This window comes from Cercospora kikuchii, assembly GCF_019650295.1.
Source record: "Cercospora kikuchii DNA, contig_00005, whole genome shotgun sequence".
Lineage (NCBI taxonomy): Eukaryota > Fungi > Ascomycota > Dothideomycetes > Mycosphaerellales > Mycosphaerellaceae > Cercospora > Cercospora kikuchii.
Window position 1 is genome coordinate 1,095,365 of NW_025408586.1, and position 20,321 is coordinate 1,115,685.

Here is a 20,321-nt window from a genome sequence, read left to right on the forward strand (position 1 = left end):
TCATGAAATGATGAGGATACTCGTCTCGAACATCTCGTACTTCTTAGTAGTCTCTACAACACAGAGCAACAGAACAGTCCTACAACCTCGCCCCTTCCCTCCTCTTCCCCTCCTTATATTCCTCCTTCGCCTGCTCCCTCAACAACCTCTTCAAAATCTTCCCGCTCGCATTCTTCGGAATCGTATCCACAAACTTGACCCCACCCTCCAACTGCTTATAATACACCAACTTCTCTTTTACAAAGGCCTTGACTTCCTCTTCCGACGGAGCCCCATCTTTCGTCCTCCTCGTAATATACGCCCTCGGCAACTCATCTCCCTCTCTCACAGGATCCGGAACACCAATCACAGCCGCATCGACAATTTCGGGATGACTTAATAAAACGCCTTCCAGTTCCGGCGGAGCGACTTGGAAGCCGCGAACTTTGATGAGTTCCTTTTTGCGGTCGACGATGTAGTAGTTTCCTGATTTGCTATCGATGTAAGCGATATCTCCCGTGTGGAAAAAGTTATCTTTGTCCCAGTCGCGGGCGTTGGCTTCGGGGTTTTCAAAGTAGCCTTTTATCACTGTGGGACCGCGCACGCAGAGTTCGCCGCGGACGTCGTAGGCTGTGATGTCGTTGCCGGAATCGTCGACAAGTTTCACGTCGAGGTTTGGGAGGGGTTTGCCGACGCTTCCTGTGGAGTCGCCGGCTGGGTAGGGGGTTCGGGTTGCGATGCAGGAGGTTTCCGTCATGCCCCTGTGGTTTGAGAAATTAGTGGGAGCTTTTGAGAGGATCTGAAGCCGAGCTTTGTTCTCTTACCAGACTTGAGAACAAGGTGCGCCGGGAGCCATGAGGGCTTGAAGTCGTGCTTGAGGGCCTTTGTCTAGAGGTGCAGCTCCGCATTGCGCTACTTTGCATGATTTGAGACTGTATTGCTTCGCCATAGGACTGTTGATGACCTGAACTGCGATCGGAGGAACGACTCCCATATCTGTGATCTGGTAGTGCTCGTGCGCCCAAAACCACGTCTTTAGATCGAATCGTGGGACAACATAGGCTTGATCACCGTTTCGTAGAGGTGTGCAGAACGCGCTGGGAGCTGTTGCTGCGTGGAACATGGGAAGTGGCAGAAATCGTCGAACTTCATAGGGCTTCGGATTTGTCTCGTACACCAGCATGTGCTGTGCCGTCAAGTTGAGGTGTGATAGCTCTGCGGCTTTGGGAAGACCGGTTGTGCCAGAAGAGTATAGTCTCGCTGCTCCTGTCTGGTATGCTGTCTCGTAATCGTTGAATCGTACCCAGTCTGTTTCGCCATGCTTGAACAAGTCGCCCCATTGCAGGAAGCCCTCCGGCGCCTTTTCGCCTGTAGGATTGTATATGATGATGTTCTTCTTATCTATCCCGTTCGCTGCCGCGGCTTTGAGGATGTTGGGCAGGAAAGCAGGTTGTGTAAGGATGTACTTTGCTTTGGCGATCTTCGTTGTCTGTCGCAACCACTGTCAGCCAATATTACAGCATAACCAAGGAATGAACACAACGTACATGCGTCAATTCATGCTCCGTATAAGCTGGATTGGTACCAGCATAGACTCCTCCCGCGGCAATGACTCCAAGAAAGAAGATCGGGTATGTGATGTCGTTCAGAGAGTGTATCGAGACACAATCGCCTTTCTGGACACCAATGGCCTTGAACCCCGCAGCAAGCTGCCTCACCATCTTCTTCGCCTGCCGCGCAGAAATCGACCTCTTATCATTCAATCCATCGATGTAAATCGGCTTGTCCCAATCATACTTGACATGGTCGAAAGTCCAGGACACAATGTCCTCGTTGGATAGCGGGAAATGTTCTTTCGCTAGGAACGGCATCGTGTCGGTATTCGTCTAGATGTATCAGTAGAAAAGAAGATCGTGAGACGCGCAAAGGAAAAGGTATGCCCGAGAGTACTTATTCCTTCTATACGAACAGGTACTCGCAGTTCTGGAGCTGCGCGGAAAGCTATCTCAGCCGGCTAGCGCTATGCAGATCACTGTCACCGAGGCTGACCAAGGACGACTCGGCCAATCTTAGTCAAGCATCGGCAGCCATCGCAGGAGTGAAGTTGCGGAGGAGCTCGTCAGCTGTGGCTTGGCCCTTGCACGGCTTGCCCCAGAATCAAATCTGCCGCAAACACCGTGCGTATGCAGGGTACGTGCGCCATAATGGAGTGAGGGCAAGCATCAAAATCGAGGCTGCAGAAGTTTCGTGTCGCGTGGTCAACCCTGGTCAAGAGCTGGCTTTGTCACGAAGTATTGACAGCATGTGCTGAAGCCCATGATGGATCACATATCATTGTCATTTCGATTCCTTGGGAGTTGACGAGAATGGAATGTGGTGTTTGGCAGGAGCAGAGTTGGGTCCAGGGCTGAGCGTGGCCGCTTCCAATGCAGCGGCTCGTGCTTCGCCGTGCATCAGCACAACTGAATCCACACTCACTCGCATGCTCCTCTGGAATGTTCAGCAAGTCCGAATTCGCAGCGACCTATCAACCAGGTCTGCAAGCAGAACAAGCATCAATGCCACGTCCTCGAAAGCTTCGTTCCATGATCAACCGGATGCTTCGGAACACAACATGAACACAAGTCGGTATGTAAGCCAAAAAGCTGATCATCAAGTCACGACATCGCACATGAGTGAGCAGTCCCGAGGTCTACAGACATGATTACGGGCGTAATGTTCCTCAACGGTTCCCATGTCATCAGCACTGAACACGATCTATACGACGACTCAACTCCCTCTTGTCAACGCGATGGGCACCCCTTTGAACCTGAAATGGATCGCAATCGATGCCACATCTTTCACCCAGTTGTGATCTGAGTCCGCAAGCGCCAGGTCCCCAGTACAAAACACGGCAGGCCTGGCGTAGGCTCTTTGGGCTTGCTCCGTCCACTTGTTCTCCCTACCATTCTTGCTAAGCACATACGGCTTCATGTAGAAGTGCAGCAACTCCCCTTTGTCATTCTTGTCCAAGAAGTGGGGACCGACGTGGATCTGGTAGCTGTGTTCCTTCTCGCTGTTGGTGCTGTCGACAAACGTTGCCCTAAACGTGGTTGGATCAGTAACTGCTCCTGCACATCTGACAAAGATGATTGTTGCTTACCACATATCAGTGATGCGACATCGGAAATAATTCTTCAGTGCGACATTTTCGGGCAACACGCGAAAAGGCAAGAACCCGTCCTTGCGGAGAACTTCTTTCCAGTCGTCGGCAAACGCGCCTGGAGTCTTGGTCGATATGACAGCGGCACCTTTCTCACCAACATCTTCCTCATTTGCGAGATCTTCCTTGTCCAGAAGCAGTTCTGAAAGCTCGCGAAGAGCCTTCTCGAAATCGTTTGCGTTCATGTCGGCTGCGATCTTGATCGTAGATGGCATTTTGGCATGTCCGACCCGGTACGTATAGCCAAGCAATGCTTCGAAAAAGCGCACGTATATTGAGTACTTGATGTCGGGAAGTGACTGTCGCAACGTTTGGAGAGCACTTTGCCTCGCGGCAAAGTCCTGGTCGAATTTTCCAGCAGTTTTGGCCTTTTCGGCAACCGTGCTAATCTTAAGGCGCACTTCCTCTCGTGCGTTAAATTCTTTGACTCCGCGGCAGTATTTGGTCGAGAGCTCCAAGGCCTTCAAGATTGCTTCGAGCAGTGTACGACCCTGGATGGCCATCTTGTAAATTTCGTCCTGATACGCATTCAGTCCGTCCACATCTCCCAATGCAGAATCCTCGTGAGTGTCGGCCAGCTGTTTGAGAGCTTCGCCTAGTTCTTTGAACGCACGTTTGAAATCGATAACGAATTCATCCCAGCGATTTCTCAAGCTGAAAAAATCGAGAGGCGGGCCATTGGCTAGGGTGGCGAACATTGCAGTGGCTTCGGCAGGCTGCAATACCTTGAGGTTCCCGTTCGTCCTGTCAAAGTATGATTGTATGGAGTTGAAGGTATTGCCGACTTGGTTGACGTCCCGCATAAGGTATGGCATCTGGTGAACGAAAAAGTAACTCGCTTCCTCGACCTTCTGACGAGCGTTCTGAGCAACTGCATCCTGTCGAGCAAAGACTTAGTGCGGTGTCCACAATTGGTGCATGCAGTTGCGCTGAAGCATACCTTCTTGACTTGCTCGGTCGCAAAACCCGCTATTTCAGCTATACCTTCGGCGATGCCATCAGGCTTAAGAGACACAGCAGATACTACGCTTGTCATCAGTGACGATGTGCGATTCTGCAATCTCGACTTGGCTTACCAAAAAACTTGACGCTCTTCAAGCACGCATTCCAGATAGCTTCGTTTGCAAGCCGTTTCTTTGCTGCGTCCTGTCACAGAACCTGTCATCAACAATGCATAAGCCTGCCCAAGCAGTCCCGCTCACCTGACTGTGCTTGTGCTCCTCTAGACTGTCGGAGACTTTCTTAAACTTTTCGTCGACCGCCGCTTGCTTTCTCTGGGGCGAGACATCAGTCTACTCGTCACATTTGAGTCCGGAGGATCTTACATTGTACTCGTTCTGTAACCTCACCGCCTGCTGAAGAGCTTCTGAAGCATCAGCTCTGAGAGCTTCAGTGTCAACAAAGGGTTTCGCCAGTAGACTCATGCTATCAAGCATAGCGCTATTGATCTTCTTCTGATCCTCTTTCAACGCAGCAATTGAGTTCAGCAGCGTGGTCATCAATTGCTCGAAGTCCTGCAGCTTCCCCAGATAGCTTATCCATTTGCCCGCATTGGTGAGGTAGGCTTCTACCTCCAATCTTGGAATTTCGTAGCATTGTGAGGCAGTACTAAATGGTGGAAATCCAGGGTTTTGCCGTGCTAGATCAAGTGGTCTCAACAATCTCAATGCATGGAAACAAATATTTGCATGTCGGAGAGAATTTCGAGTACAGATGACAATGTACCTCAGCATGGACGTTGCCAGCTCTCGGCTTGGTTTGTCGTCGGCCAGTAGCAATTTGCTAGCCTTCACGAAGAGCGAGTTGACCAGTGCGGGCAAATGGCTGCATGTTATGTTAGTTACTGAAGTCTTGTTGCCTTCGTGATGGGGGCTCACGTTTCCGTTGATGGAACGAGGTCCTGGAAAGATTCTAGCTCGCCGAAAGGTACTTGTGGAATTTCGTAGATATACCTCCGTCGTTCGAGAACTGGTATCGTAGAGATACTTTTGATGGCGACAGGGGCAGCAACCAGTATCCCTGCACAGCTGCTGCCATTGATGCGAGCGATGGTGGCAATAGAGTCGGCCTGACCCGCCGCGCGGCCAACATGTCCGATTTGTAGTCCAGCACTGCAAGTCTCGTAGAAAATGGCCATTCGAAAAAGATTGGGCTCCCCATTTGAGGCCTTGACATCGAACCTGATAACAGTATTCGCTGGCAGATTCGCAGCAAAGGAACGGGCAAAAATGTGAACGATACGGAGACTCGACAAGTTAGACAGCCCAGCGAAAGTGACTGGCTTCGATCCTTCGGGGAGGAGCGACGTCCATTGCAGCTCGTCAGCATAAATATGCAAATAACGCGTTTCCGCGGGCGTCTTTTTCAAAACTTCGCCGAACTCGAGCTTCTGATCTGGATTGCCCTGGCAGTATGCGTGATGCCCTTGTGTCTCATACGTTGGAGGAGACATCGTAAATCTAGTAATGAGGAATTCTCGAAGCTCGTAGAGCAGCACTTGCGAGATTGTCGGGAACAGGACTCCGCGAGCGCGAGCGGCAGACCTGACGATACGTTCGTTGTCCTTCCAAGGTCATTGCGCTATGTGGTTGACCATCGTATTTTGACTTAGCGTTATGCGGCATCACGCCACTGCTTTTTGATTAGCTACCAGCGCATTAGCCATATCCCGTCAAGGCCAGCTTCGCAGCTTGCATTCTATGCCGCAAGCTGCAATTGTGGCGGTTTCATGGAGATGCTCCATTGTGAGCTTCGACAAATCACGTCAATAGATTGACGCTCTCGCCATAGCTGGCATGAACTTGGAAGAGCTGCCTGGCGCCACCAATGCGGAAGATAGGCCGCAGCTGTGAAGGAAAGAGGTAAGCTTACGGCGTGAAGTTCAAGCCTCAAGAGCCAAATCGTGCTTTCCACGGCCGTGCTTGGCAACATCCCCGCCTTCAATGGGGTCCAGACCAGCGCCGCATCTCCTGACTCCAAACTTGCTCTTCTACATGGCTGCAGCTGTGCCAGCACGTGGACGTTCGACGTGTGTTAAGCTAGCGAAGCCGCGGCGTGGTGGAAGCCTGTTGAGGCAGAGCATGAGCTATGGTAGCTCTGACGACGAGACTAAGTATTTTTCAGATATGCATTGTGTGCGCTAATCCGTCAACTGCAACCTCTTGCAACATCACATTGGTGCTCTTCTCCGTATCCGTGTAGCAAGATCGTTCCCGTATCTCAGTCGAGGCAATGGGCCCCATTCCTGCGAAACCAGCCATCATCGACGAGTTCTCCAGCATATCTACTGATGATGATAATCCTGATTATTATCTCCCTGTGGAGCGAGATGACGATGGTCTCAAGCGTGGACGAATCGCCTCGATAATGAAGTCCCTCGCGTTTACTGGCAAAGTGGGCGGCCAGGACCGCAATTTCAATGAAGATGCATGGAACAACCTGATGCAGGTTGTCTACGATCGCGATCTGTACGGAAACATGACCAAGCTTGTTGAAGAGGTCAAGAAGGTTCAGGGGGCCTGGGACGCAAGTATGTATACTTGTAGAAAAGTGGCGATGACAGCACGCTGACCGACTGGAGTGAGGAGTTTAGGCGCCGCACCAGAAGCTGCCCGCATCGAGCAGATCATGTCTCAGCTGCTGCTGTCATATAAGTCGAAAGGCCTCCGTCCCGAGGCGCCTCTTCATCAGCCGGACGCTGCTCTTGGGAAGGAGCTTGTGACACTAAATCTTGCGCTGCGGCAAAAGGTACAGAATCTGGCAATCGGAGCGAAGAACGAAACGCTATCCGCTGCGATCGAAAACGTCAGGAAACAAGTATCGAATGTGGCTTTCGATATGGTGGAGATGTTCGTAAAGAACGCCGGAGAGAGATATGCAGGATTACTTCCTAAGGTCATTGCGGCATTCTTTCAGCCTCAAAATTATTTTGGTCGAACTGAGACCATACAGGCCGGGAAGGATTTCTTAGCTATGATGATGGATTTCTGGGAGTTTTATCGTCGCGTAAGGAACACGCAAACTCATGCTGCGCTAATGAACCGTCTGGCGCGGAATATCGAGAAGTGTAAGTCGTGTTGCTGGTCGATTGTGCTGCGCTGACAGTTCCTTCGACAGGGCTTAAAAGTACCCCATCATCAATTGCCGCAAGACTCACCACGCTGCTCCTTGACATGCAAGGAAACATGCTGTGTGGGGAGTTTACCGAGGCGTGGAAGATCTACACGGAGGAAATCAAACCAGCTTTGGTCAGTCAATATCTAGTCTTGGCTCCGCGGCCGCCGTGCTTACCTTCGACGTTGTAGCAACTCGAGAACCAGACTTTTGTTCCGAATATTTTGGCCATGCATATGCCAGCGAATGCGTACACGTACGGCCGAAATACCGTGAGTTTCATTGAGGACGCCTTGTCAATAAGCTGAACCATTAACACCATCTGTAGCATTCTGGTAACGACGAAATCCCCGCGAACCTACCCAACTGTGTCTTGATTCACGGGCTTTGTGAAATTGCAACACCAGCTTCTGGAGTGGCCACCTTTGTGGGAATCTCAACGTCGAAAGGCCCAGGTGAGAAGTCTTTGCGAGTTGTGCCCAAGCCGAAAGATGCTACTGGGACTGCCTCATGGTTCAACCTGCCGAAGTCGCTACTGGACAGCGGTGACATTCAATATGGCTACGAAGGATTCGCGGTTAGCGATGGGGCCAGGAATGTCCGATACGACAAGCCCTTCGCGAAGGGTATCAAGCCAAGAGTGTTTGCCTGGCTGGCAAACGGCTATATGAACCAGAAAGCAGGGGCAGGCACGCGTAATGCAGTCTTCGCTTCGCCCGTGGAGGATTCAGAGAATGAGTACATCGAGCTGAAGGTAGACCATTCGGAAGAGGTTCTTCCGTACGTGGGCTATCTCGCGATCCATCCGAGGCGGACCGACATCATCGGCAAAGTTATAAATTCGAAATTACCGGATGCGCAAAATCAGGGTGTTACCAAGAATGAATTGCTCAAAGCAGAGGAGGTTTTTGCATTGCACACCAATCCTCCGACGCTGAGCATGCCGATTGTGACCACTTTCATTAGCGGATATGAGTCGAAAGACCGCGTCAAAGCAACGACTGTTCTGCCGACCTCCAGCAATACCTTTGTGCATTGGGAGACTCGGGGCTGGGTAACGCACACAACCTTTGCTTATTGGCCGTCCGATGACCAGAAAGTGATCTTGCCGTCGTTTGAATAGAGTAGATGGTCCACAATGGCTTCTGGTGGCCGGACACGAAGACAGTGCCCTTTGCAAGAAAATTTCAGTATGATCACCTATGCTGGCAGCGGAGCTGGTGAAGTCTTCCAGGAAAAGGCATGTATATATTTGGCTCGAAACGGTCATGGCCCGCCCAGGTCATACCAGGATACGAAAAGTTTCGACAGGCCGGGATCTGGGGCGACGAGAAGCGGATGGACTGTGCCAGTCCAGTCAGACCAAGCTGACGCTCGAAGAGGAGAGGACAGGGAATATTCGCGGACGTTTGGAAGAAACCAAGGCGCAAGAATTAAGGCCGTTGTGAGAGACCGATAGTGCTGTGAATGGCCACGAGGTCAATCCAACCACTGTGCAGTCGGCACGGAATTGGTTATTTGATGCCCTTTGCCGTTGGTAGGAAGTCAGCTCGTGCTCGCTGCTCTTTGCAACTGTGCCGACATGGCTAATTGCGGTCACTGCTAAAGCTTTGTCTCGAGGTCACCTCCTTGCCGATAACATGGCGTGGCCGAGTATCTCAATGATATCGCTCACCTTGAGATTCGAGGCACTGTGCCACTGCGTTATTGGCCTTGCTGAATGCAGTTTCCCTGCGTGCGATTGTCGACTTGGGCAGATCGCTGGTGATCGCACCGCTCATCGAGGCTGCGACACAACAGCGACCCAGGCGCCGTTCGCGATGTCCGTGCTGAAAGCTTCGCCCACTCTTTGGCACACCTCTCGGACAGGCATTGGTCGTCGCGCAGGCATTGCGTTCTAGGTACAAGGCGATATTGGCCAGATAATCCAGGATTGAGTTGCAGGAAAGCCCTGCCTCACCGCTGTCCAACTGGTGAATTGCAGTCTTTTTAATGGTCGTCGAAGTGCACTCTCGGGCATTGCTGCCAGAAACTCGTGATTGACGCGTGGTCAGAGACAACCGCAGTACTTGTTGTGTTTGGAGAATCTATTTGTTTCAGTTTGTTAACAGCGTGCGTGGCTTCCGGACACCTGCGAGATGGCGATTACCAAAATGGGCCCAACAAACCTCCTCCTGGTGACCATTTTGGTTTCCATGACCAAAGCGCAAGGCGACAACGGAGTAGTCTGTCCCAAAGACGGAACTTATCGCCTTGTGCGTATACAGTCTTCTCACTAATCCGATAATGGATACAGCCCTTCAACTGACGTTTTGTGTTATAGTTCTGTTCTCGAGACGGCACGACTATCGTCAGTACAGACCCACACGCTATGCACACCATCGTACAACAAGCACTAATTGTTCATCCTTAGGTTCAATGCGATCCCAACGGGAGGGAACGTATTAGCGAACGCTGTTACCAAGGGAGTTGTGATCCAATTGGCGTCTTTTGCACAGCAGGCGGAAGGCCGAAACAAGGCCAGGGAGCTACTTCATGTGCGCAAGTTGCGGCATATGGCGAAGGAGCGTTGACATGTGATCCAACGTATAGCTATCTGGTAAGTTAGGAACCTACATGGACAGGAGGAAAGGCGAGAAAGAGTCTGGGTACCACTTCGGCTGACATTTCTGGAATTTCCTAGTATCAATGTTTTAACGGCCAGCCGACGGGCGGTCAGAGATGTTGCGAAGGGTGTTGTACGGCGACTGGAGGTCGTGGGTCTTGTCCTCAGGGCTGATGTTTAGAAGGCGATGTTGGAGAGCGAGGGGAACATCAAGGGACAAAATAGCATGACGTAAGCTTCGGAATGGAACAATGAAGGTGCGACGCTTCTGCGCAGCAGTCTGAAGCCCCCGTCCCATCCGCGTCCCAACTTCTCGTCCTTCAACATTATTCAACATCGCTCCGGAGCGCATTTGGTTTGTGTGATAGCATCTGCACCTCTTTCAATATGCTTGCCGATCCCACAATCTCTTCCTCAGAAGAGGCTGATACCGGCCCGTCGTCGCGACTGCCACAGTCAAACACCCTGCCACCAGAACTCGTCCCGCCTCGAGACATAGAGCCGATCAAGATGCTGCTTTACTGCCGCCGCCGCATACCCGACGATGCTGTGTGAAGGCATCCTTCTTCATGCAAAAAGCGATACCGGGCCAGGCAGGTTGTGAGGGCGGGTTGGGAGCGTTCCACGTCGTCCCAACGCTGCGTTGCAATTGCGCGTCCTGCATGTCGGGACGCGACTCCCCTGAAGACTGTTCATGGCATACGCAGCGGCTTTCCTCAGGTTGCGGCTGTGCTGGGCTCGCGTGAGTGTAGCACTGTCAGAGTGCGGATGATCTTCGATGGAGGAGGGTGCACAGGTGCTGCTACAGGTGGGACAAGACAATCTTTGCGCAACGCCCACTGTTTCCTCTGTGTCGTGCTGCGCGCTTCGTGCTTCTCCCAGGGCAAGATGTCTACTTGCCGTTAGCAGCTCTCTGTGTGGATCCCACTCCTCAAGCCACTCACCTAGAACTTGACTTCTGTCTGATGCTACTCCAAGCATACTTCGAAATGCAACTGGTGAGACCGGGCTGCCGCAATTCTTCGGACAGAGCGCATCTTCTGCGTGATACTCGCCCACCAGCAGCGGGCAGGCACAGTGCCCGTTCAGGAATGTGGTCTCAAAATGACCGCAACTGAATTCCGAGAGCTTTGAGATGCACATTTCCAGAACCGTTCCAGCATCGTGCTTTACCAAAGCAATCGAATTCGCTGCAGCGCTGGCGCGCTGATATGGGAATACGGATCAAGGTTAGAGTTTTGACTGAGCTCTCCTGACCAACAGGCCTGCGCAGCCAACCCGATCCGATTTGACGGACACACGGTTTGCTTTCGAAGACAACAGAAGTGTAGCTGCCAACACTGTCCTCCTTCGGCCGATTCGGTCCTCCGCTTGGTCGTTACTGGCATAGCTCGGGAGTGATATACTCTTTCAGCAGCCAAGATGTGGTGTGTCACGGACCGTTTCCCAAATGGTCTCATCTGCTGTTGCAGGGTTGATGCAGCCCGCTACTTGAGAGTCAAATTTGGCACCTTCGGCACCTCCCAGATTGAAGCCCTCATTGCGAGCAAGCCGCTTCCAATTCTACCGATCGGGACCGGAAGCGTCGGTTAATGCGTTGCTGCAATGTCGATTTCGCAAAGTGAGCACTGATTAGCGCTCAAGACCAGTGTCCTTCATCCAACCTAATGAAGGACCTTTGTTCGAATGTGGGCGACAGTCCAGATGGCAACGCCATGATCCTACGAAATGATCAGGATCCTGCTGCTCAAGTACTACCCACACCGACCTACCATTTCGCGATGTCAGAAGCTGCTAGGCTACCAACACTGCTTCTCGAAGACCCTTCACTCTCACGAGCGAATCTGACATCAAGCTCTGGTAAGGTGTTCTCCTTCGCTTCCGGATCTGGAGTGAACTTCGCAGTGGTTGGCAAATTTTGTTTTGGTTCCAACCCACGAGCGTAACACTCCACACTAAATGAAGTCAGCGACTGTCGAAATACAACTTGGAGCACCCCAGACTTACCATCTCCCAGGCGGCTGTGTTATTTTCATTCCTCGCGGCTCGCAAAGGTAGTGTGGTGCGATATCTTGCAAACATACACTTGTCGTGTAGACCACGTGGCCACAAGAGTACGAAACGACGTAAGTTCCATAGCACATTGTAGCGCCTCAAACGACCAGTACTTGCTTCCGCGGCGGTTTGCAGTCCGATGTGGATACCAATGGGCCGTTCATGCAGACGCAGGGTGCAGAGGCTGAGAGTCTGTTTTCATGACCACATAAGTGCTGCGAAAATTGGCGTCTTTTGCTCACGATGGCAAAGAGATCAAGAATGCGAGTGTTGTTTCTTCCTGCGCAGTGTGAACTGGGCGATGATGGAAGTGGAGAGATTTTGTCTCAAGCTAGTGAAGAGTGCCCGCTGCAGGAACACGCAATTCGATCGGATTGGTAGCGGCAGACTAAGACAAACATCATAGATTGCGGAGCAAAGACACAAGAGTACGAGGTTGACATGTACCGTGGCATTGGTCCGGTTGGAGTGGAACACGAAGGATAAAACTGTGATGATCACTTTTGTGGAAAGTTTTGTTGGCGTCTGGTTGGTAGACTTCATCAACCTCGCACCTTGTATAGCGTGTAGGCGGGCAACAGCCAGTATACAACGGAACCCTGTGTGGCAATTGGGCTTTGTGACAGTGGCGGTGAACAACCACGGCTAAGGCAACTATTTCTCTTGTGCCAAAGTGCTCTTCCTAGCGGAAGGATCGTGTCGTTCCCGTTGCCGCGTTTTTACACCGCTTTTCGTCGATCGCAACGGTCTGGGTTGATCTCAAAGTTGAAGCTGTCTCTACGGCAATGTTTTGATCTCAGTCACGAGACCTGCCTTGGACAGACGCTCGAGGTATGCCGAACCCAATGTTGCGGGGGTTAAGACGCCACCACCTAGCTCGTGTGCGAAGGTCTTGTCGCGGGCAATGGTGACGGCAGCTTCGGCGAGGAAAACACCTGTCAAGTCGTACATGCTGCCGTTCCAGCGCATGCGACCGTATGCTCGCTTGGGATCATTTTCGTCTGACACGTCTGCGTTGGCGATTGCACGCCATTCGCAATGCTCCTTGCTAGCTTGCCTATAGTTTATGCGTCAGCGTCACTCTCGGCTTCGACTCCGCACAACCACATCACTCACTCTTTTGTCGGGCCTTCTCCAGGCTGATAGACGAACTTCTTCAATAGCCAACGTACTGGAGGTAGAATCAATGCTACCATGCCGAACGTGAGAGCAAGATGTACGAGGAATCCTTGAACGCTGTTGCGAGCTTTCATGTAAGCGCTGAACTTGAACTTGCGGCCATAGTAGTTGCCATTGTCGATCAAGCTCCAGGTTCGGTTCACGATTGGAGTGTCGCTGGGACCTTGAATGCTGTCGGTAAGAAGACCCAAGTCTGGCACAGTCCGAAGACCAGTGAGTTTCTCGAGCAATGGGCGTCCAGGATGACTTGGCGCCGGAGCGACCGATAATGAATACGGAGACATGGTCTTCGCAATCTGCCCAAGCCCATAGGAATCGAAAAGTGTAAGGACGGTGTCCAGAGTACCGCCGCTCGGTGTTCCGTTCAAGTCATAGATGGTATCTACAAGCTCGCGGGTGCCAACATTGAGTGTTTGACGAATGTGGGTGACTAGAGCCCAGGCGATCAGATCTGTGGGAGCACTCTCTACACCGTTTTGCGCAATCATGATGGCACCGTTCTTCTTCGCCAGGTCGTGGTACTTTTCGGTCATGTCATATACCCAAGGCACTTCGCCGGTGCAGTCGAGATAGTGCGTGCCTGTCTCCGCGCATGCTGCAAAAGCTGCTTCGCCATACTTGTGGAATGGACCGACAGTGGAAATCAGGACTTGGGTCTTCTGTGCCAGGCCGGACAAGTCGCTCTTATTGAGCTGCGCAGTTTCGATACCAGGTTGCTCTCGATCAGGATGTTCTCTGCGAAGTTCATCTGCCAATGACTGGAGTTTACTCTGGTTCCGCCCTGCTATCGCCCATTTCAGGTTTGTTGGGAGTTGTCGAGCAATGTGTTCAGCGGTGTATTTTCCAGTGTAGCCCGTAGCGCCGTAGACGATGACTTCGTATTGTCGCTGCTTTTGCGCCATCTTTGTGTGCGATGTAGATGCAGGTACGATGGTACTGTGAAGGAAGGAAAGAATAGATGTACGGGAACCTCTACCTAGGCTGGTCGGAAGAGCAGCTCAGAACAGTCGACTTCCGGCTTGCACATGATGACGAGGCTCGTCTGCCTCGTTGCACGATACGAATGGACCAAGCATATGAGCTTTGAGGCTGTGAAGTATTTCGATACGTGCGAAGACCGGTCCAATTCTCGTCCCGTCCTCCATCGAATTGCACGACTTTGCTTTCGCCGTGTTGTAAGTTCCACCTTGATGTGCGTCTTCCTGACGAGGGGCGCGATTGACGTTTTGGGGTTCTCAGGCACCAAGGCAACCACGACGCCAAGCCAGGTGCACTTCGATTTTCTCAAGCCAATCGCTCTACACGACTTTGAACTTCAACCACCCAGCGAAACCTTTGTCAACCACACAACACCGCTACCATGACGAAGCGCACGAAGAAGGTCGGAATCACCGGTAAATACGGTACCCGGTATGCATACCTCCCACGAACCGCGAAACCCTCGACCAGACGGAGCACGAGTTGGCACATTGCAACTCATGGAGGATGACATGGCTCTGCGCGAGGCCACGCAAATACATTCTTGAGGACATGTTCTGACTATGGGGAAATAGCTACGGTGCTTCCCTGCGTAAGCAGGTCAAGAAGATCGAAATCTCCCAGCACGCCCGTTACACCTGCACATTCTGCGGAAAGGTGACTGTCAAGCGTCAAGCAGTCGGTATCTGGAACTGCCGGTCATGTGGAAAGACTGTCGCTGGAGGCGCATACGTCGTGTCGTATGTTTTGGACATGAAGAGAGAACTTTGGTGATCAGGAGGAGTGCTGACAGAATACACAACAGGACACCCGCTGCTGCTGCCACCCGCTCTACCATCAGACGTCTGCGCGAGATTGCTGAGGTTTAGGAGGTCCATTTCGGTGCATGGGGAGGATACCACGGAGTTATACATGGACTCGCACAGGCTCAGCATGTGATGCCCAGCATGAGGCCACGGTTTTCTAGCGAACTCGACGAATGAAACTCTCAGAAACGATCTCCACCTCCTTTCCACGTATTTCGATGAGAGACGGTTTACATTTCTCTCGACCGATTCTGTGACGCACCTGGCTTTTGTTCCTTTGTTGTCCCTGTGCACAGATGCGACCGTCGAAGCGAGTTGGAGGTGCAATGAAACGCTGTGGCGGCCTCACTTGACCTCAAATACAGACGCGGAATTTGAACTAAACGCAATGTGGGTGCATCCACTATACGAACCAGTCCTTAATGCTGCATTTCTACCCTGAACTAGGTTTGTTGTCACTGACTTGGTTGGTCATGCACGTCGGCGCGGAGGCGTGACCTTCGGATCCAGGTCATCAGCTCAAGGCACGCTTGGCACCAATAGGCGCGATGGCTGCTCCCGGCGACTATTAAAGCTCACCTGCGCTCGTCTTCCTTCCTTCAACCTCATGCTATTCGAACCTCGACCACATGTCCGCGCCTCCATACACACACAGCAATACCGTGTTGACTACAAGAAGACATGGCGGACGCGTGCATCGTGTGTTTAGGTGACCTGCGCACATCACCTGACGACGATCAACCGCCCGAAGCGACTGCCGCGCCAAGTATTGGTGGTATCAAGATCGAGAGCGATGACGCCAAGATACCAATCAAGTCCAATGCGAAAAGGTACCACCCCACGATGCGTTGCACGAGAACTTGACCTCGCTGTCACGGCGACCATGCCATACTGGAGGCCACCACGCCATGCTCAATATCGCTACCGTTACGGTACACGATACTTCCTCTCTTGGACGGCTTGAAGATCTCCATGATATTCGCCAGATAAGCTTGGAGGTGAGGTTTTTCCGCGCTCTGCGCACATGCATGGCGACTGGAGGCCTCCAGTATGGTTGCAAGGGAGCAACAAATGCTAACGTGTTCTCTCTACAGTGCCCAAGTTGACGACGAAGACATTGCACATCTCCTGCCGTGCAAGCACGATCTACACCACTCTTGCCTGAAACCATGGGTCGAACGCGCCAACAGCTGTCCGATTTGCCGGACTGTCTTCAATGTTGTTGAGGTCAGCCACTATGTGGGAGGAGCTGTCTATGAAAGCTATCCAGTCCAAGACAAGACTCAAGAGGCGGAGATAGACCCCAACATGATCGTTGAAGAGGACGAGCTTTTTGACGTGGAAGCATTTGAGCCGTGTCTGATCTGCGGTGTCACGGACGACAATCATGGTGTCATGTACTGCGATGGGTGCGACAAGACTGTCCACGTGTTCTGTGCAGGCTATGATGATGCGCCAGAAGTCTGGTACTGCGAATCATGTCTGGCGGACCTCGAGAACGATGCCGACCTTCCGGGACTCGCTGCTGCTGCTCGCAGGCGGCCTCGAGCACGCAACACGAATGGCAACGGTAACCGAGCAGCACCTCGAAGACGGAGGAACAACGACGCTACCTGGGCACGCGTCTGGCAGGAAGTGTCGCGCCGACTTGATTTGGACCTCGACTTTCCGTTTGATGAGGAAGTGGACGAGCGACAAATCGCCGAACAACGACAGGAGTTTCTCCGCTGGCAGGAACGATTTCGCGTTGCCAACCGGGCAGGGGCCACCAACCGCCTCCAGGGCATCGCTCGTGCCAATTTGCGATACAACGATGCTGCATTTCCTCGACCTGAACCAGAGTCTCAAGAGGAGTTGCGTGCCTGGAATGCCTTCGACAAAGCTCGAGAGTCCGACGATGCACCAACACAGGTGCGACGTCGCAAACGTCGTGCTACCGATTCGCCAGCATCTCCGAGTGAGCCACAACAATCGGCAGAACAACCACAGTTGAAACGTCCACGACTTCGACGTCCACCGGCGCCCGAACAGCCCGAGTCCTCTGCTGCTGCGGCAAGGCGACGAGGCGAAGAGCCAACATTTCTTTCCTCATTATTGCGGGAGGTTGAGAACAAGTCAGCCTCAGCAACATCTCCAGCAACGTCAGACCACGCGAACGGCCAGTACTCGCCACGACATACCTCACCAGTTCACTCGCCTGCGTCATCGGAACCAGGTACTCCCAAGGCCACTACTCCGCCACCTCCTCATCGACCTTCCTCCCCGCCGCTCTCATCTAACATCCTGCCTGCGATCTCACCCGGGGCTACATTTTCTCCCTTTTCGCCAATCACTACTCGGGATGATCCGGATCAAACCAATCGCTCTCGACGCCGTGTGAGAGGTCGCCGTGTCACTGCCGCCGATGACGAAGAGCGGAACGGCGCATCCTCATCTGATGACCGCGCGGGATCGCATTCCCCTTCGCGCAACCTTTCTTATCCTGCCAAGGAGGAAATACAGCGCATGGTGAAAGTCTCACTCAAGCCTCGCTATGAAAGGAAGGAGATCAACAAGGACCAGTTCACGGACATCAACAAGTCCGTATCGCGAAAACTGTACGAGATGGTCAGCAGTGCGAAGACACTTGCAAATCAGGAAGAACGCGAGCGATTGCAAGGAATCGCCAATGATGAGGTGGCAAAAGCAGTAGGTGCTTTGTCTCTGCAGGCTGGAGACACTGTGTCTGCACAGGCTGGCGATACCACAACAGATGCATCTGAGTGAAATTGAATCGTTTTGGAGGCATGCTTTTGCATGCTACTCGAGCATGGAAATGGCGTTTCACCCTCGGAAAGGGTTTGACGCAATGACGATCTAGATACCCTGATGTAAATGATGTGATGACTATGATAATGGCACTGTATATATCACTGCCTATAACGATGCCAAAGGCTTTCCCCTGTTGCTTCTGAGATTGTTATGCCACCTTGGCCGACGATCCAGCAGCTTTCGGCCAAGCTTCATCTTTCGGCCGGCTTCGGCCTGTACTTGTACATGTTAAGGCGTGCACTGCGTATCTGTACTTCGACTACACACTTTCGTATCGAACATATTCGACAATCATGGCTTCGCAGCAATCACATGTTCTGATAATCGGGTGAGTATCGAGCTCTACATCGCTCAAACGTCCAACTGACAGCTCCGTCAAACAGAGCCGGCGTGATCGGTCTCTCCAACGCCGTGTTGTTATCTGAAGCCGGCTATAAAGTCACCATCATCGCAGCGCATGTGCCAGGAGATGAGAGCATAGAATATACCTCACCATGGTAATTGGCCTCAAAAAAGAACTGTACATTCTAGGAATCAGTCTCATCTAATCCTCACTCCAGGGCCGGCGCACACTGGCGCACTCACGCCACAACCTCCGAATCCGAACTCTGCGATTGGGATGTCCAGACTTTCAAAGAATGGAGCGTAGTGCTTAAAGCTGAAGCCAATGATACTAATTTACCGAAATCTGGAATCAAAATGCAAGAATCGATTCATTATTGGGATGGGACGATTGCAGAGGATTTGTGGTGGAAGGACCATGTGGAAGGGTATCGAGAGCTTGAGAAGGAGGATGAGTGGATGAGAGAGGTGAATGATGGACGACCGAAGAATGCTCCAGAGGTGAAGTTTGCGGCATTTTCGAGAGCGCATAGTCTGGATGCGCCGGGGCATTTGGTTTATTTGCAGGAGAGGGCGAGGAGGGCTGGGGCTCTGATATTCCAGTCGAAACTGCCAGTCGATGGGGGTTTGAAGAAGGCGTTGGAGACGGCTGAGGGGACCTCCAAAGCGATTGGACGTGGAGCTGTGGATGTTTTTGTTAATTGTACGGGACTTGGGGCGAAGAAGCTATGTGGAGATGAGGCGTTGTTTCCAATTAGAGGGCAGACTGTACTTGTGAAGGGCGAAGCGAAGGCTACGAGGACGAGGTATCATTCTGGTGTGATTGGGAAGGGAGATACGTCGTACTGTATTCCGAGGCCGGGGACTGGGACTACGATTTTGGGTGGTACGAAGGAGGTTGGAAATTGGAGTTCGGAGCCCGATGAAGTTGTGACGAAGAGAATATTGGAGAGATGCTCGTGGATGGTGCCTGAGTTGCTGACGGGTCCAGGTCGAAGCTTTGAGTTCATCAGCACACAGTGTGGGTTGAGACCTGGGAGACAAGGTGGGCCCAGGGTGGAGAAGGAGGTCGTGGCCGGGAGGAAACTCGTCCACTCTTATGGCCATGCTGGAGCTGGATATCAGAACAGTGTTGGCAGTGCGAGAAAGGTGATAAAGTTGGTTGAGGAGAGCCTTGGGCAAAGTGGGAAAGGATCGAAGTTGTAGAAGTCAGGCAGATCAGATCAATGTGACCATGTCCAAATCTTCAAATTGTGCAATGTCATTCGTGCTGGGCTTGTGTACTGCAAGATCGAGTGTGCAGTGATGAGCTCTGGCCAATGACCGCAAAGTAGGGCTAGTGAATGTACGCTGCTGAATGTCTTCACAACGTTGCCCAAACGTTTTTTGTCGGCATATCATCGTCGTGGAAGAGAAGGAGAGTTCGGGGGCGCGCGCTCGTGGTACGCGTCAAATTCGCGTGATCCCTGTCTTCGGCCCGCGCAGCCGAAAATGACAATATGCAGCTTCCCGCGCAACGTTGCGGCCTCTGGCTTCACAACCACAACACCACATGAATTGAAGCACGAAACGGCAGGGCAAGTGCAGCGCGAAGCGAGCTTCACGTCACACAGCTAACGTGTCCCACCAGCAACACCCCGATGAAGGAAAACCAATCACCGAGCTAACACAAGACAACGCTCCTGCACGTAGCCGCAGATGCAGAGCGCAGAGGCAAAAAAGGACTGATCACAGATCTTTTCCTCTCCCCTCTCGCTTCGTCTCTCACTACAGGGATCGTGTCGATGGCTGAGTCAGAACAGAAATCCTAGGGCAGCCGCCTTTTTACCAAAAACTTCAACTTCAACCTACGCCACATAACCCTTTCAACTTCAAGCCACCACATCTCTGCCGAGCTGAGAAGCACTGAACGATCTTGCCAACGTGTCAGCACTTATGGTGTACCGATGACCGACAGAACTATGATCGAGTAAAGACGCCTTCTTTTCCTGTCTCCTTCACTGGATCAGGAAGGAATACCGTTTTGCGATGAGATCACGCACAAAAAGATAGTTTTCAATCGTAGGGCACTTGCTCCGTTCGACTCGAAAATTCAGCTGCACGCTCAGCGAGGACGCACATATTGGAGGAGAGGTGGGAGGTGGTTGTGGGCGGAGGTGGTGGTACGGTTGTTTTGTCCGCTGATGATCGTTGTACAACAACGAAATTAAGCCAAATATGAGGGCAACCGGTCTGTCATGGACCTGGTTGT

General features: G+C 52.2%; 7 protein-coding genes across 7 annotated transcripts; 4 read left to right on the top strand and 3 right to left on the bottom strand.

Annotated features, from left to right (window-relative positions):
• Positions 1-79: 79 nt before the first annotated feature.
• CKM354_000821200 (uncharacterized protein) lies at positions 80-1,850 on the bottom strand (the record flags this gene model as incomplete). Its single annotated transcript, XM_044803580.1, has 3 exons — positions 80-740; positions 804-1,468; positions 1,527-1,850. The coding sequence occupies 3 exons, from the start codon at positions 1,848-1,850 to the stop codon at positions 80-82; spliced, it is 1,650 nt and encodes a 549-aa protein (XP_044659515.1).
• An 898-nt stretch (positions 1,851-2,748) lies between these two features.
• On the bottom strand, positions 2,749-5,633 carry CKM354_000821300 (uncharacterized protein; the record flags this gene model as incomplete). The annotated part of the gene is made up of 7 exons (XM_044803581.1): positions 2,749-3,061; positions 3,122-4,059; positions 4,122-4,204; positions 4,258-4,327; positions 4,384-4,455; positions 4,507-5,005; positions 5,059-5,633. The coding sequence occupies 7 exons, from the start codon at positions 5,631-5,633 to the stop codon at positions 2,749-2,751; spliced, it is 2,550 nt and encodes an 849-aa protein (XP_044659516.1).
• Positions 5,634-6,412: 779 nt separating this feature from the next.
• On the top strand, positions 6,413-8,417 carry CKM354_000821400 (uncharacterized protein; the record flags this gene model as incomplete). The annotated part of the gene is made up of 5 exons (XM_044803582.1): positions 6,413-6,710; positions 6,762-7,247; positions 7,298-7,428; positions 7,486-7,566; positions 7,623-8,417. 5 exons carry the CDS (start codon positions 6,413-6,415, stop codon positions 8,415-8,417), a joined length of 1,791 nt encoding a protein of 596 aa, XP_044659517.1.
• A 4,314-nt stretch (positions 8,418-12,731) lies between these two features.
• CKM354_000821500 (uncharacterized protein) lies at positions 12,732-14,035 on the bottom strand (the record flags this gene model as incomplete). Its single annotated transcript, XM_044803583.1, has 2 exons — positions 12,732-13,011; positions 13,071-14,035. The coding sequence occupies 2 exons, from the start codon at positions 14,033-14,035 to the stop codon at positions 12,732-12,734; spliced, it is 1,245 nt and encodes a 414-aa protein (XP_044659518.1).
• Positions 14,036-14,493: 458 nt separating this feature from the next.
• Positions 14,494-14,980, top strand: CKM354_000821600 (uncharacterized protein; the record flags this gene model as incomplete). The annotated part of the gene is made up of 3 exons (XM_044803584.1): positions 14,494-14,543; positions 14,687-14,851; positions 14,917-14,980. 3 exons carry the CDS (start codon positions 14,494-14,496, stop codon positions 14,978-14,980), a joined length of 279 nt encoding a protein of 92 aa, XP_044659519.1.
• A 618-nt stretch (positions 14,981-15,598) lies between these two features.
• Positions 15,599-17,683, top strand: CKM354_000821700 (uncharacterized protein; the record flags this gene model as incomplete). Its single annotated transcript, XM_044803585.1, has 2 exons — positions 15,599-15,747; positions 16,012-17,683. 2 exons carry the CDS (start codon positions 15,599-15,601, stop codon positions 17,681-17,683), a joined length of 1,821 nt encoding a protein of 606 aa, XP_044659520.1.
• Positions 17,684-18,021: 338 nt separating this feature from the next.
• On the top strand, positions 18,022-19,276 carry CKM354_000821800 (uncharacterized protein; the record flags this gene model as incomplete). The annotated part of the gene is made up of 3 exons (XM_044803586.1): positions 18,022-18,056; positions 18,112-18,225; positions 18,289-19,276. The coding sequence occupies 3 exons, from the start codon at positions 18,022-18,024 to the stop codon at positions 19,274-19,276; spliced, it is 1,137 nt and encodes a 378-aa protein (XP_044659521.1).
• Between the last annotated feature and the right edge of the window lie 1,045 nt (positions 19,277-20,321).